This window comes from Procambarus clarkii, chromosome 20 (assembly GCF_040958095.1).
Source record: "Procambarus clarkii isolate CNS0578487 chromosome 20, FALCON_Pclarkii_2.0, whole genome shotgun sequence".
NCBI classification, from domain to species: Eukaryota; Metazoa; Arthropoda; class Malacostraca; order Decapoda; family Cambaridae; genus Procambarus; species Procambarus clarkii.
Window position 1 is genome coordinate 18,692,256 of NC_091169.1, and position 15,934 is coordinate 18,708,189.

The 15,934-nt window shown below is 48.1% G+C and overlaps 1 protein-coding gene across 1 annotated transcript; it reads right to left on the reverse strand.

The window, feature by feature from the left end:
- Window positions 1–540: 540 nt before the first annotated feature.
- LOC138366730 (uncharacterized PE-PGRS family protein PE_PGRS46-like) lies at window positions 541–1,725 on the reverse strand. The gene has a single exon (XM_069328006.1). It carries the CDS (start codon window positions 1,723–1,725, stop codon window positions 541–543), a length of 1,185 nt encoding a protein of 394 aa, XP_069184107.1.
- Window positions 1,726–15,934: the final 14,209 nt, after the last annotated feature.

The window sequence follows — 15,934 nt, forward strand, 5'->3', positions numbered from 1 at the left end:
AGATTGGTATGGAAATATTTCCTATCGCAGAGACAAATGGCTTGCTGCTCACCAAGCGATAACAACACATGCGCCAAACATGTCCAAACATGTCTAAACATGTCCCAACATGTCCCAACATGTCCCAACATGTCCTGCGTCTGTCCAGGACTTTTGTGTTGTCGATTGCGTTCAATCGTGCCCAAAATAATGCTTGAGTTATCCCCATCCCCAATTCCAATCCTTTTCCAAACATGCTCATCTCTATCCACCTACCCGTTCAGTGCCCAATCTCACAACCGCCCTATTTATTTCTATCTTCTCTCACTCACTCTCTTCTCCCTCATTCATTACCTATATTTACTCTCTTCTCCCCATCTTATCCTCATTCGCTTTCTCGCAAAATCCAAACTGGTTTTGAGATCTCCCGTCCTCTGGTGATGAGTTCAGGTGTAACATTTTCATGTCTCGTCAGTCTTGTTCTACTTCCTCATCTTCACTCATTTTTCTACTCCTCATAACTCTCATTTTCTTCTCCATAACCCTCGTTCCGATTATTACCTATATCAAGCGAACTCCCTCATAACCCATGCCTCCTTCCTCACAACCCATGCCTCCTCCCTCACAACCCATGCCTTTTCCCTCACAACCCATGCCTCCTACCTCACAACCCATGCCTCCTCCCTCACAACCCATGCCTCCTCCCTCACAACCCATGCCTCCTACCTCACAACCCATGCCTCCTCCCTCACAACCCATGCCTCCTCCCTCACAACCCATGCCTCCTCCCTCACAACCCATGCCTCCTCCCTCACAACCCATGCCTCCTACCTCACAACCCATGCCTCCTCCCTCACAACCCATGCCTCCTCCCTCACAACCCATGCCTCCTCCCTCACAACCCATGCCTCCTCCCTCACAACCCATGCCTTCTCCCTCACAACCCATGCCTCCTCCCTCACAACCCATGCCTCCTCCCTCACAACCCATGCCTCCTACCTTACAACCCATGCCTCCTCCCTCACAACCCATGCCTCCTCCCTCACAACCCATGCCTCCTACCTCACAACCTATGCCTTCTCCCTCACAACCCATGCCTTCTCCCTTACAAACCATGCCTTCTTCCTCACAACCCATGCCTTCTCCCTCACAACCCATGCCTCCTCCCTCACAACCCATGCCTCCTTCCTCACAACCCATGCCTCCTACCTCACAACCCATGCCTCCTCCCTCACAACCCATGCCTCCTACCTCACAACCCATGCCTCCTCCCTCACAACCCATGCCTCCTCCCTCACAACCCATGCCTCCTACCTCACAACCCATGCCTCCTACCTCACAACCCATGCCTCCTCCCTCACAACCCATGCCTCCTACCTCACAACTCATGCCTCCTCCCTCACAACCCATGCCTCCTCCCTCACAACCCATGCCTCCTACCTCACAACCCATGCCTCCTACCTCACAACCCATGCCTCCTACCTCACAACCCATGCCTCCTCCCTCACAAACCATGCCTCCTCCCTCACAAACCATGCCTCCTCCCTCACAACCCATGCCTCCTCCCTCACAAACCATGCCTCCTCCCTCACAAGCCATGCCTCCTCCCTCACAACCCATGCCTCCTTCCTCACAACCCATGCCTCCTCCCTCACAACCCATGCCTCCTCCCTCACAACCCATGCCTCCTACCTCACAACCCATGCCTCCTACCTCACAACCCATGCCTCCTCCCTCATAACCCATGCCTCCTCCTTCACAAACCCTGATCCTCCCTCCCTCATAACCTACTCCCCCCTCATAACCTACTCCCCCCCCCCCTCATAATTACATGTATGAGCAGCGGAGGAGAAGATACAGAATATCAGCTTTTGACCGGGGCTGATATGCACACTACTGTAATTGGCTGTTATATTGACTTTAATTAAAAGTTTTAATGAGTCCGGTCGTCTCATGAATCATGCAAACGGTGAGTGACGCGAGGATTGTTTTGAGGAGTGAGGAGAGGTTTTCTGATGAGGGAGGGGGGTCCTGTTTACTGTGGGAGGAGGAGGGTCCTGTTTACTGTGGGAAGGAAGGGGGGGTTCTGTTTACTGTGGGAAGGAAGGGGGGGTTCTGTTTACTGTGGGAAGGAAGGGGGGGTTCTGTTTACTGTGGGAGGAGGGGGGCCTGTTTACTGTGGGAAGGAAGGGGGGTTCTGTTTACTGTGGGAAGGAAAGGGGGGTCCTGGTTTATTGTGGGAAGGAAGGGGGGGTCCTATTTACTGTGGGAAGGAAGGGGGGGTTCTGTTTACTGTGGGAGGAGGGGGGCCTGTTTACTGTGGGAGGAGGGGGGTCCTGTTTACTGTGGGAAGGAAGGGAGGTCCTGGTTTACTGTGGGAAGGAAAGGGGGTCCTGGTTTAATGTGGGAAGGAAGGGGGGGGTCCTGTTTACTGTGGGAAGGAAGGGTGGTCCTAGTTTACTGTGGGAAAGAAGGGGGTCCTGGTTTACTGTGGGAAGGAAGGGGAGGGTCTGGTTTACTGTGGGAAGAAAGGGTGGTCCTAGTTTACTGTGGGAAGGAAGGGGGTCCTGGTTTACTGTGGGGAGGAGGGGGTCCTGTTTACTATGGGAAGGAAGGGGGGTCCTGTTTACTGTGGGAAGGAAGGGAGGGGTCCTGTTTACTGTGGGAAGGAAGGAGGTCCTGGTTTACTGTAGGAAGGAAGGGGGGTTCCTGGTTTACTGTGGGAAGGAAGAGGGGTCCTGGTTTACTGTGGGAAGGAAGGGGGGTCCCTGGTTTACTGTTGGAAGGAAGAGGGGTCCTGGTTTACTGTGGGAAGGAAGGGGGGTCCTGGTTTACTGTGGGAAGGAAGGGGGGTCCTGTTTACTGTGGGAAGGAAGGGGGGTCCTGTTTAATGTGGGAAGGAAGGGGGGGTCCTGGTTTACTGTGGGAAGGAATGGGGAGTCCTAGCTTACTGTGGGAAGGAAGGGGGGGTCCTGTTTACTGTGGGAAGGAAGGGGGGTCCTGTTTACTGTGGGAAGGAAGGGAGGTCCTAGTTTACTGTGGGAAGGAAGGGGGGTCCTAGTTTACTGTGGGAAGGAAGGGGGGTCCTAGTTTACTGTGGGAAGGAAGGGGGGTCCTGGTTTACTGTGGGAAGGAAGGGGGGTCCTGTTTACTGTGGGAGGAGGGGGTCCTGGTTTACTGTGGGAAGGAAGGGGGGTCCTGGTTTACTGTGGGAAGGAAGGGGGGTCCTGGTTTACTGTGGGAAGGAAGGGGGGTCCTGCTTACTGTGGGAAGGAAGGGGGGGTCCTGGTTTACTGTGGGAAGGAAGGGGGATCCTGGTTTACTGTGGGAAGGAAGGGGGGTCCTGGTTTACTGTGGGAAGGAAGAGGGGTCCTGGTTTACTGTGGGGAGTGTGACGGTAAAGCGTTGGTGTTCGGCTGTTTCAAAAGCTAGGGGCAGGGCCTCGTCACATAATAGAAAAAAAAAAAGAGAAAAGCTGGAGCTTTCGTCTGTGGTAAGGTAATGGGAAGACACACAAAACACAAGTAAATTAACAATGAAATTTTAATTACTCTAGGAAAACAAGACATGAATAAAGTTAAGCACATAAAATATAAAAGACAAGTCAACCAACAAAATAATATGAATAATCACTGGCAAATGAAAAGTTACGTTAAGACAAGTGAGTTACAGTGATAGCAAAATAAATATTAGTGGTGGTGCTGGAATACCGGCTTCGAGCTGCCACCTCCCTTAGTACACGAAAGCCAAGGCTTAGTCTACCAGCGAGAGATGCCAACTGCAAGGAGCACTGAGATATTCTGACAATACTGGAGCACTGCAGCCCAGACATCGACTTGTGGCAGAGGGCGGAGGGCAGGTGCGACGGGACACCAGCCAATCAGCGACAGGCAGGCAAAGGACGAGCAGTTTGCTGGTTACGGTGGCGGGTAGCAGGTGTGCAGGTGTGCTGGATACGTTTTGCTCTCTGGGCAAAACGTTTTGGAGATATTTGGTGGACGTATCTTCTATATTATCTTGAATAGTGACGTACTTTGTAGGGAAGAGCAGGCTCAATCTCTCTTGAAAGAGATTATCGTCACAGGAGGAAGAGGGGCCCTGGTTTACTGTGGGAAGGAAGGAAGAGGGGTCCTTGTTTACTGTGGGAAGGAAGAGGGGTCCTAGTTTACTGTGGGAAGATGGTAGTCCTGGTTTACTGAAGGTGGAAGGGAGTCACCTGTCCACATTAATCGCCGTGTCACCTTTGTTGTTGTTGTTGTTGGTCTAAAACCGAATCCCTGTCATCCCTTGCAGGTCTTAGCTCGATCCCCAAGGGTCCAAGCGGTTGGGCAACATTCCATCCCTCCGTCCTCATATTCCAGCTTTCTGTCTTCATATCCCTTCCTAATGCTCTGACAGCAACCGGTGTCTTAGCCTAACAACCAGTCATATCACGTAACAGGTCGTGTTTTTAACGGAATTTAACAATCCGTTAAAAATGAAACGCATTAGGAAAAAATAATCCACTGTAATTTGACGTTTTCTATCAATTTATTTTCGTATGGTATTTTGGCCTCCTTTCTAATGAGGAAAAACAATTGTTTTTTTAGGCAAAACCCTGTAAACAAACCGAAACTGTCTCTATTTTCCGCTTGTTACAACTTGTAATAAAGTTGTTACATCTTGGCTTAACGTGTTTATGACGTATTAGAACGTTGTTACAACTTGCTATATTGGTTGTTATAACTGGTTAGGAGGTGTTAAAACTTGTTCGAACGTTGTACCAACGTCGTAGTTTCGGTGTGTGTTTGGCGGGAATGGTCAATAATATTCTAATAAGGCAAAACTGTTGTACAAATCCGTTTATTGACAAATCGACGGAACAAGCTCAACAATAAGTGATGTTTTAAGCCATAACGATAATTTCGTAACGGATGTGTTATAATTCTTCGTAGACTTTCTCTAGCGAAGTGCCACACCGGCTCCCCCCCCCCCCCCAACCTCACCGATCCAGCAAACTGTTTTTTGTTGCTTAACGTCCAAAACTTTTCCCTTGCATGTTGTGAAGAGAGAGTGTGGCCCATTCAGAAACTTTTTTGTTTTATAAAATGGCTAACCGCATCCAAACTCCACAAAAGGGGGGTGAAAAGTTGAGAGCGAAAGCTTTTGCAACTTGAATGAGATCAAATCTGGACTCAATGTACGCTAAAAAAAGAAGGTAAGGAAACTATCAGGCGAAAGCATCAAGCCATTACTACTATATAGCCCTTGGAAGGAGGTCAGGATCAGAATTTGGGATGGGACGACGGGAAAGGAATGGTGGTGCCCCCCTCTCATAATTCTATATCACAATACAGCATGAGAAACGTTTATACTAACCTGTCCTCTGGCTTAACAGGTTTAATAGATCCCACGGTTGCAATGCTACTGATCAATCCGTTACAATTGCTGTTAATACAATACAACACGATTGATGATTGATAAAGTTTATGCCACACACAATAGGTGGCACGGGCATGAATAGCCCGTAAAATATAACTGATTGATAGAGATTAAGATTGATAGAGATTAAGCCACCCAAAAGGTGGCACGGGCATGAATAGCCCGTAAGTGGTAGCCCTTTTGAGCCATTACCAGTATCAATAGATGATACTGGAGATCTGTGGAGGTGCGACTGCACCCTGCGTAACGGGAGATGCCTCCCGTGACTGATCAAGAGAGAGAGAGAGAGAGAGAAGATTAAGCCACCCAAAAGGTGGCTTGGGCATGAATAGCCCATAAGTGGTGGCCCTTTTGAGCCATTTCCAGTATCAATAGATGATACTGGATGTTGACCAGACCACACACTAGAATTTGAAGGGACGACGACGTTTCGGTCCGTCCTGGACCATTCTCAAGTCGATTGTGATGAGGAGATGATACTGGAGATCTGTGGAGGTGCGACTGCACCCTGCGTGACGGGAGATGTCTCCCGTCAAAAAATATAACACTGATTTTGGCGTTTTATATGCCTCGGCGTCGATAGGTTAGGTGGGTTGCTTGGGGTTGGACGTTTCTGAGTTGGTCAAGCAGTTGTGTTTTTTGCTGTTGTTGTTACGGAGTGGCAGGTTGAGAAAACAGGCCGAATGTAACAATGTGTCCTGGCAATAAAAACTTATTTCATATACAAGAAATGTCAAAAATCATTTGCTTCTAAGTACCTCAAACATTCTCTCCCTTCTCCAGAGACAGCCACACTGGAGATTACTCAGCTCATTGTTTGCCAACTAAGCTGATTACAAGTAATTATTTCGTGATGTTTGAAACGACTTATCTTAAAGTCCTTCAAATACGTTCTATAATTACTGATCAAATTACTCCTTTGACAGTTATTAAAATTCTTACTGATATTTATAACCACTGAAATTATTTATATTATTATTATTATTATTATTATTATTATTATTATTATTATTATTTAAGGGTTTTATATATTTATATTTTATTTATGTGCTGCTAATATATAGTTATGTATCATACATAAATTGATACATGCAGGCAAGGATGATTATTATAGTACAAGTCAGACATGTGGGAAGATAGGGAACAGTTGATGAATTCAGCCTTGTCTAAAAGTCTAAGGAAATCAGTATAGAAAGAATTCGTGCTTCAAACAATAGTAAACAAATCTATCACATGGCTACACAGGAAGTAGAGAGCCATGACATGATTCCATAGAAAGAAGAGAGCTTTCATATGGTTCTATGTAAACAAAAAATTGAATCAAGCAAATGATTCTTCAGAGACTGGAGATCTATGTTACAGCATAAGTCCTACATATTACACACCATGCATCCTGCATGGTGTTTTAGTATGTTGGACATGTTGTGTGTTATGTTGTTGTGTATTCACCTAGTTGTATTCACCCAGTTGTGCTTGCGGGGGTTGAGCTTTGCTCTTTCGGCCCGCCTCTCGACTCTCAATCAACTGTTACTAACTACTATTTTTTTTCCACACACACACACACACACACACACACACACACACACACACACACACACACACACACACACACACACACACACACACACACACACACACACACACACACACACACACACATACTCAATTAGGTGAGTACACACTCCCAGTGTGTTGCTGTGTTGGTCCAACTTCTCTCTCGAACCAACAACATTTAATAATAATGTTAAATCGGCTACAATATATCCACTTTCCATCTGCGTCTGAAGACGCTGACGAGAGCTTGGGTGACACGCGCCCTTCACTGACAAAAGGTGTCGTGCCTCACCCTCCCCCCACCCCCTGCCGCCCAAAAAAGTGTGAAATGAACTTTGGAAGGCATCATTTTTCAACTCCCTTCCCAAGTGATGAAGTGATGAAACACACACTCTCACACACACACACACACACACACACACTCTCAAACACACACACACACACACACACTCACAGACACACACATACCAGCGCGCGCGTGTGCGATCCCATACTTTCTCTCGCAGGGGGAAAACAATTTATTTGAATAAATTATGAAATGGCAAAACAACGAACACTCACAACACAGTTACAGGATGACTTTTAGGGGAAAAAAATCGTCATAGGAAAATAACTTTCCGCCATCTTTCTTGTAGCAAAGGAGAAAAATATATATATATTGTATCGGATTCGCTCTATCGAACCAAGAATTACCTGTTCCGTGACAGAGTGGGACAACTGCCCGCTCCCTTCGTAAGGCCCAAATAAGCATGCAATGCTGAGGAATCACTCCACCTTGAAGACTCCAGGCCGCATGCCACTATCTTGACCCAACGGGGGTCACTCCTCCCTTGGGGCAGCCAAACCTTTGTCAAGCGAAATTGAGCCATCTGTGGTGCTCTTGTAGGTGTTGGTTCCTTCTGTGTGGGGCAGGTGTTGGTCCCTTCTGTGAGGGGGCAGGTGTTGGTCCCTTCTGTGAGGGGGCAGGTGTTGGTCCCTTTTGTGAGGGGGCAGGTGTTGGTCCCTTCTGTGAGGGGGCAAGTGTTGGTCCCTTTTGTGAGGGGACAGGTGTTGGTTCCTTCTGTAAGGGGGCAGGTGTTGGTCCCTTTTGTGAGGGGGTAGGTGTTGGTCCCTTCTGTGAGGTGCAGGTGTTGGTTCCTTCTGTGTGGGGGTAGGTGTTGGTCCCTTCTGTGAGGGGCAGGTGTTGGTTCCTTCTGTGTGGGGCAGGTGTTGGTCCCTTCTGTGTGAGCGTAGGTGTTGGTCCCTTCTGTGTGGGGGTAGGTGTTGGTTCCTTCTGTGAGGGGCAGGTGTTGGTTCCTTCTGTGAGGGGCAGGTGTTGGTTCCTTCTGTGAGGGGGCAGGTGTTGGTCCCTTCTGTGTGAGGCAGGTGTTGGTCCCTTCTGTGTGAGCGTAGGTGTTGGTCCCTTCTGTGTGAGCGTAGGTGTTGGTCCCTTCTGTGTGAGCGTAGGTGTTGGTCCCTTCTGTGTGGGGGTAGGTGTTGGTCCCTTCTGTGAGGGGGCAAGTGTTGGTCCCTTTTGTGAGGGGGCAGGTGTTGGTTCCTTCTGTGTGGGGCAGGTGTTGGTCCCTTCTGTGTGGGGGTAGGTGTTGCATGGTCCCTTCTGTGTGGGGGGTAGGTGTTGGTCTCTTCTGTGAGGGGGCAGGTGTTGGTCCCTTCTGTGAGGGGCAGATGTTGGTCCCTTCTGTGAGGGGGCAGGTGTTGGTCCCTTCTGTGAGGGGGCAGGTGTTGGTCCCTTCTGTGAGGGGGCAGGTGTTGGTCCCTTCTGTGAGGGGGCAGGTGTTGGTCCCTTCTGTGAGGGGCAGATGTTGGTCCCTTCTGTGAGATGCAGATGTTGGTCCCTATAATAACTGCACGCACCAAACACTACTGAGGAGGAGTTCCTTCGCTCAAAAAAATCCGAACATTTGCTAAAATGATTAATTGGTTAAAATGATCTTTTTCACCCTTTTCTTTTACGCTTTAACCCCCCCCCCCCTCTTTTCATGCCTTATTTTTGACCCATTTGTATAGGTCTACTTGTCCTCACCTGACCCCTTAATGGTATAAATCTAACATGTCCTGTATTTTCTTATCACTTGAGACACTTGAGAATGAACCATGTAGGTTCGAAACGTTGTGTAAATTTTATAATAAGTGTAATTCAGTCTACAGTTATTTTTTTTCTTCGCCTCGAACGAAGATGACCTTTGGAGAACTCCTCTTCCAATTAAACCAAGATACGGGAACACTAGTCAGAGGGATAGAAGCCCTAAACAAGAAAATAATCAATAGAGAATATGCAGTCATATTCAGTGAAACATGTATGTATGAATATATATATATATATATATATTATATATATATATATGTGTGTGTGTACTCACCTAGTTGTACTCACCTAGTTGTGTTTGCGGGGGTTGAGCTCTGGCTCTTTGGTCCCGCCTCTCAACCGTCAATCAACAGGTGTACAGATTCCTGAGCCTATCGGGCTCTGTCATATCTACACTTGAAACTGTGTATGGAGTCAGCCTCCACCACATCACCCCCTAATGCATTCCATTTGTCAACCACTCTGACACTAAAAAAGTTCTTTCTAATATCTCTGTGGCTCATTTGGGCACTCAGTTTCCACCTGTGTCCCCTTGTGCGTGTTCCCCTTGTGTTAAATAGACTGTCTTTATCTACCCTATCAATCCCCTTCAGAATCTTGAATGTGGTGATCATGTCCCCCCTAACTCTTCTGTCTTCCAGCGAAGTGAGGTTTAATTCCCGTAGTCTCTCCTCGTAGCTCATACCTCTCAGCTCGGGTACTAGTCTGGTGGCAAACCTTTGAACCTTTTCCAGTTTAGTCTTATCCTTGACTAGATATGGACTCCATGCTGGGGCTGCATACTCCAGGATTGGCCTGACATATGTGGTATACAAAGTTCTGAATGATTCTTTACACAAGTTTCTGAATGCCGTTCGTATGTTGGCCAGCCTGGCATATGCCGCTGATGTTATCCGCTTGATATGTGCTGCAGGAGACAGGTCTGGCGTGATATCAACCCCCAAGTCTTTTTCCTTCTCTGACTCCTGAAGAATTTCCTCTCCCAGATGATACCTTGTATCTGGCCTCCTGCTCCCTACACCTATCTTCATTACATTACATTTGGTTGGGTTAAACTCTAACAACCATTTGTTCGACCATTCCTTCAGCTTGTCTAGGTCTTCTTGAAGCCTCAAACAGTCCTCTTCTGTTTTAATCCTTCTCATAATTTTAGCATCGTCCGCAAACATTGAGAGAAATGAATCGATACCCTCCGGGAGATCATTTACATATATCAGAAACAAGATAGGACCGAGTACAGAGCCCTGTGGGACTCCACTGGTGACTTCACGCCAATCGGAGGTCTCACCCCTCACCGTAACTCTCTGCTTCCTATTGCTTAGATACTCCCTTATCCACTGGAGCACCTTACCAGCTACACCTGCCTGTCTCTCCAGCTTATGTACCAGCCTCTTATGCGGTACTGTGTCAAAGGCTTTCCGACAATCCAAGAAAATGCAGTCCGCCCAGCCCTCTCTTTCTTGCTTAATCTGTGTCACCTGATCGTAGAATTCTATCAAGCCTGTAAGGCAAGATTTACCCTCCCTGAATCCATGTTGGCGATTTGTCACGAAGTCCCTTCTCTCCAGATGTGTTACCAGGTTTTTTCTCACGATCTTCTCCATCACCTTGCATGGTATACAAGTCAAGGACACTGGCCTGTAGTTCAGTGCCTCTTGTCTGTCGCCCTTTTTGTATATTGGGACCACATTCGCCGTCTTCCATATTTCTGGTAGGTCTCCCGTCTCTAGTGATTTACTATACACTATGGAGAGTGGCAAGCAAAGTGCCTCTGCACACTCTTTCAGTACCCATGGTGAGATCCCATCTGGACCAACCGCCTTTCTAACATCCAGATCCAGCAGGTGTCTCTTGACCTCCTCTCTTGTAATTTCGAACTCCTCCAAGGCCGCCTGGTTTACTTCCCTTTCTCCTAGCACAGTGACCTCACCCTGTTCTATTGTGAAGACCTCCTGGAACCTCTTGTTGAGTTCCTCACACACCTCTCTGTCATTCTCTGTATACCTGTCCTCGCCTGTTCTAAGTTTCAATACCTGTTCTTTCACTGTTGTTTTCCTTCTGATGTGACTGTGGAGTAGCTTTGGTTCGGTCTTGGCTTTGTTTGCTATATCATTTTCAAAAATTTTCTCTGCTTCTCTTCTCACCCTGACGTACTCATTCCTGGTTCTCTGGTATCTCTCCCTGCTTTCTGGTGTTCTGTTATTCCGGAAGTTCCTCCACGCCTTCTTGTTCAGTTTCTTCGCTTCCATACATGCCCTATTATACCATGGATTCTTTTGTTGCTTCTCGGATTTTTCCCTTGTGTGTGTGTGTGTGTGTGTGTGTGTAAACAAGATATGTGTCAGAATATGTACGATAGACGTATATCTATGCATTTATGTATTTATGTATGTATGTCCATTGATGATGTGACGACTTGTATTGAATTTTGTAACTAGCTCATCAAGATTGCAACTTGCTTAGCTAAATGAATTATGGGGTTCAGTCCCTGAGTCCATTATGTTCCTCTGTAACCCTTTCCCCTACTGCCCAAAAGATAGGTATGGGGTGCATAGTAAATTAACTAAACTATGTATGTAGGTTAGATTAGCATTTTAAAAGCACTACAATCCCCTTCTGTAGTTGATTGTTCAACCATAAAACATCACTGAACTATATGTTTTTAACAGATTTCTAACCCTGTCCAAGGAGGATAGAAGAAAATGTATATATATTTATTAACATCGTAAATGTGTGGCCACGTCTATGGTAATAAAAAATAAATATCAGTATATTGCCTCGCAAGAAGGTAAAGGGACGACGACGTTTCGGTCCGTCCTGGACCATTTAAAGTCGATTGTGAGAATGGTCCACAATCGACTTCAGAATGGTCCAGGACGGACCGAAACGTCGTCGTCCCTTCACCTTCTAGTGTGTAGTCTCGTCAAACTACTTCAGCCACGTTATTGTGACTCATCGCCTGCATTGCCTCACACTACTGTCTCTCAACAATGCCTCACAACAGCCCCTCCCCACACACTGCCTCACAATCATACTTGCATACTAGAGGATGATAACCAAAGGGGGTAGTGGAGTGCGTGAGTGATGATAGTCGGAGGGACAATTAAATTGAGCAATAACGCCGAGAAGTGAGGCCTGTTAATGTCTGTCGCCTTTGAAGCTGTCAGGGAGGAAGGCTGCGAGCCAGCCAGGATCAATGGGAAGTGGGGCGCTCTCCAGGCCCTCTGTGAGCTGACGGGGCGCTCTCCAGGCCCTCTGTGAGCTGACGGGGCGCTTTCCAGGCCCTCTGTGAGCTGACGGGGCGCTCTCCAGGCCCTGTGTGAGCTGACGGGGCGCTCTCCAGGCCCTCTGTGAGCTGACGGGGCGCTCTCCAGGCCCTCTGTGAGCTGACGAGGCGCTCTCCAGGCCCTCTGTGAGCTGACGAGGCGCTCTCCAGGCCCTCTGTGAGCTGATGGGGCGCTCTCCAGGCCCTCTGTGAGCTGACGAGGCGCTCTCCAGGCCCTCTGTGAGCTGACGGGGTGCTCTCCAGGCCCTCTGTGAGCTGACGGGGCGCTCTCCAGGCCCTCTGTAAGCTGACGGGGCGCTCTCCAGGCCCTCTGTGAGCTGACGGGGCGCTCTCCAGGCCCTCTGTGAGCTGACGGGGCGCTCTCCAGGCCCTCTGTGAGCTGACGGGGCGCTCTCCAGGCCCTCTGTGAGCTGACGAGGAGCTCTCCAGGCCCTCTGTGAGCTGACGGGGCGCTCTCCAGGCCCTCTGTGAGCTGACGGGGCGCTCTCCAGGCCCTCTGTTAGCTGACGGGGCGCTCTCCAGGCCCTCTGTGAGCTGACGGGGCGCTCTCCAGGCCCTCTGTGAGCTGACGGGACGCTCTCCAGGCCCTCTGTGAGCTGACGGGGCGCTCTCCAGGCCCTCTGTGAGCTGGCGGGGCGCACTCCAGGCCCTCTGTGAGCTGACGGGGCGCTCTCCAGGCCCTCTGTGAGCTGACGGGGCGCTCTCCAGGCCCTCTGTGAGCTGACTGGGCGCTCTCCAGGCCCTCTGTGAGCTGACGGGGCGCTCTCCAGGCCCTCTGTGAGCTGACGAGGCGCTCTCCAGGCCCTCTGTGAGCTGACGGGGCGCTCTCCAGGCCCTCTGTGAGCTGACGGGGCGCTCTCCAGGCCCTCTGTGAGCTGATGGGGCGCTCTCCAGGCCCTCTGTGAGCTGACGGGGCGCTCTCCAGGCCCTCTGTGAGCTGACGGGGCGCTCTCCAGGCCCTCTGTGAGCTGACGGGGCGCTCTCCAGGCCCTCTGTGAGCTGACGAGGCGCTCTCCAGGCCCTCTGTGAGCTAGCGGGGCGCACTCCAGGCCCTCTGTGAGCTGACGGGGCGCTCTCCAGGCCCTCTGTGAGCTGACTGGGCGCTCTCCAGGCCCTCTGTGAGCTGACGGGGCGCGCTCCTGGCCTTCTGTGAGCTCACGGGGCGCACTCCAGGCCCCTCTGTGAGCTCAGAGACACTCTCCAGGCCTCCTGTGAGCTCCACGTGACGAGGGAGGGAGATAGTGATGGATGGAGGGGAAGAGAATGGGAGAATGGAGAAAGAGGTGAAAGAAGAGAGGAGGAGGAATGAAGGGAATGGGAGAGCAGGTGGCATTGAGAGACAGGAGGTGGTATAAGGGAGACAAGGCAGATAACAGTGCGAGAAGAATCATCGCTCGTCTTCACCCCCAACTCAACCAGCTTCGGGTTCAACCAGAAGTTGGAAGCCACAACACAGGGCGCTCAGCCATCAACAGCCCCCTCCCTCCCCTCACCGAATCATGAAGGACATCATTAGCGATCATTCACTCTACGCTCAAGTGTTCACTCAGTTAACAACACGAGCGTGCTGATACTAACATGATTGCAACTTTGCACTTAATACACGTTATTACTAATGATAACAAATAATAAGCTTATCAAATAATTGCGTTTCTAGGGTTAGACTTTAGATGAGTTGGAGAGAGAGAGAGAGAGAGAGAGAGAGAGAGAGAGAGAGAGAGAGAGAGAGAGAGAGAGAGAGAGAGAGAGAGAGAGAGAGAGAGAGAGAGAGAGAGAGAGGCAGGTTGATACAGATAGAGAAAGTTGGGTACATAAACTCACTACTAACTTCTAACCGGAAGTTACATCGCGTATTCCTTGCCTGAAAGCACTTATTACGCTATCTCAGCCTCGCACTGTTCGGCCAGTTCCAATAGGCTGTTACTGAAGGCAGAAACAATTTGTGTTTGGGACGTTTTATAGTATTTACAATTCATGAATATTATAGAGGCACAAACACTGGAAAAAACCCGGTTAAGATCGCCGTTTAATAGAACAATGACGCCATTGCATGATCAAGTCAAAGCTATAATGCTTCAAAAAACCGATATGGGGATTAAGCAGGATGGATAATCGCTTAATTGTTTAATTGGAAAGCTATGGATTCCTGGTTTGGTCGTTTAAGCACTATCAGACTAGCTAGTGATTTAGCTTGTGTTCCGTTATTGACAAGTTAGGGCTCAGCTCAGCAGGCAGGGAGGAAGTCAGGGGGAAGGGGCCTAAGAGCTCTGACATGTTTACTGAGGGGTTACTGATTCGCGTCGTACAGCACACGGCGTTTACTGAATGCGTCAGGCAAATGGCTGAAGCTTATCCCAGTGTGTCAGGCCTCGATTACCTTGAGCAGTCACAGTTACATTCACGGCCTATGCCAGTAATCGTTGAGATAATCTGGTATACACTGAAATACATTGAGAAAGATTTGTTTTTAATTCGTAACCATTTCAATTCAGGCTTTTTTGAGAGTATGTAGTCATAAAAAGAAATATATATATATATATATATATATATATATATATATATATATATATATATATATATATATATATATATATATATACATATATATATATATATATATATATATATGTCGTACCTAGTAGCCAGAACGCACTTCTCAGCCTACTATGCAAGGCCAAATTTGCCTAATAAGCCAAGTTTTCATGAATTAATTGTTTTTCGACTACCTAACCTACCTAACCTAACCTAACCTAACTTTTAACCTAACGGTTAGGTTAGGTTAGGTAGGGTTGGTTAGGTTCGAGCATATATCTACGTTAATTTTAACTCCAATAAAAAAAATTGATCTCATACATAATGAAATAGGTAGCTTTATCATTTCATAAGAAAAAAATTAGAGAAAATGTATTAATTCAGGAAAACTTGGCTTATTAGGCAAATCGGGCCTTGCATAGTAGGCCGATAAGTGCATTCTGGCTACTAGGTACGACATATATATATATATATATATATATATATATATATATATATATATATATATATATATATATATATATATATATATATATATATATATATATGTCGTACCTAGTAGCCAGAACGCACTTCTCAGCCTACTATGCAAGGCCCGATCACCACAAAATTGTAGTGGAGTTCAAGGTCTCTGTATTTACGTGACTTGGCCGCTTCCCGGTGATTGGCAGCACCTCCTGCCTGTGCAGCACTGAAGTCAACATAGGTGTTGGCTAAAGTTGAAACGCAAGTGTAGTCCCACACCAACTGTCTACCATTCTTCCAGGGGCGTTCACCGTGTTCCCGTCTGGGCGACCGACACGCGCCTGGCATTAGGTACCTTGTACCTCTGGGGCATTAGGTAACGGGGCCTCTCTCTCTGCTGGACAACCGGCTGTAGTAACCGAACACCGTCCTCCCAGTCCCCCCCCCCCCCTTGGACAACAACCCCCCCCCCCAGTACTCCTCTTGATGATGTTAACGGCATTGTATTTTGCATGCCAGCATTGTATTGCATTGTATTTTGCAATACAACACTTCGAGATTCTGGAGTGCAAACGATGAAAGAGGTCTTCTTCCCCCTGGGAACAAATACA

Coding starts and splice junctions, on each gene's coding strand:
- LOC138366730 (XM_069328006.1), bottom strand. CDS start 1,725: ATGGGTTATGAGGGAGGAGGCATGGGTTGTGAGGTAGGAGGCATGGGT.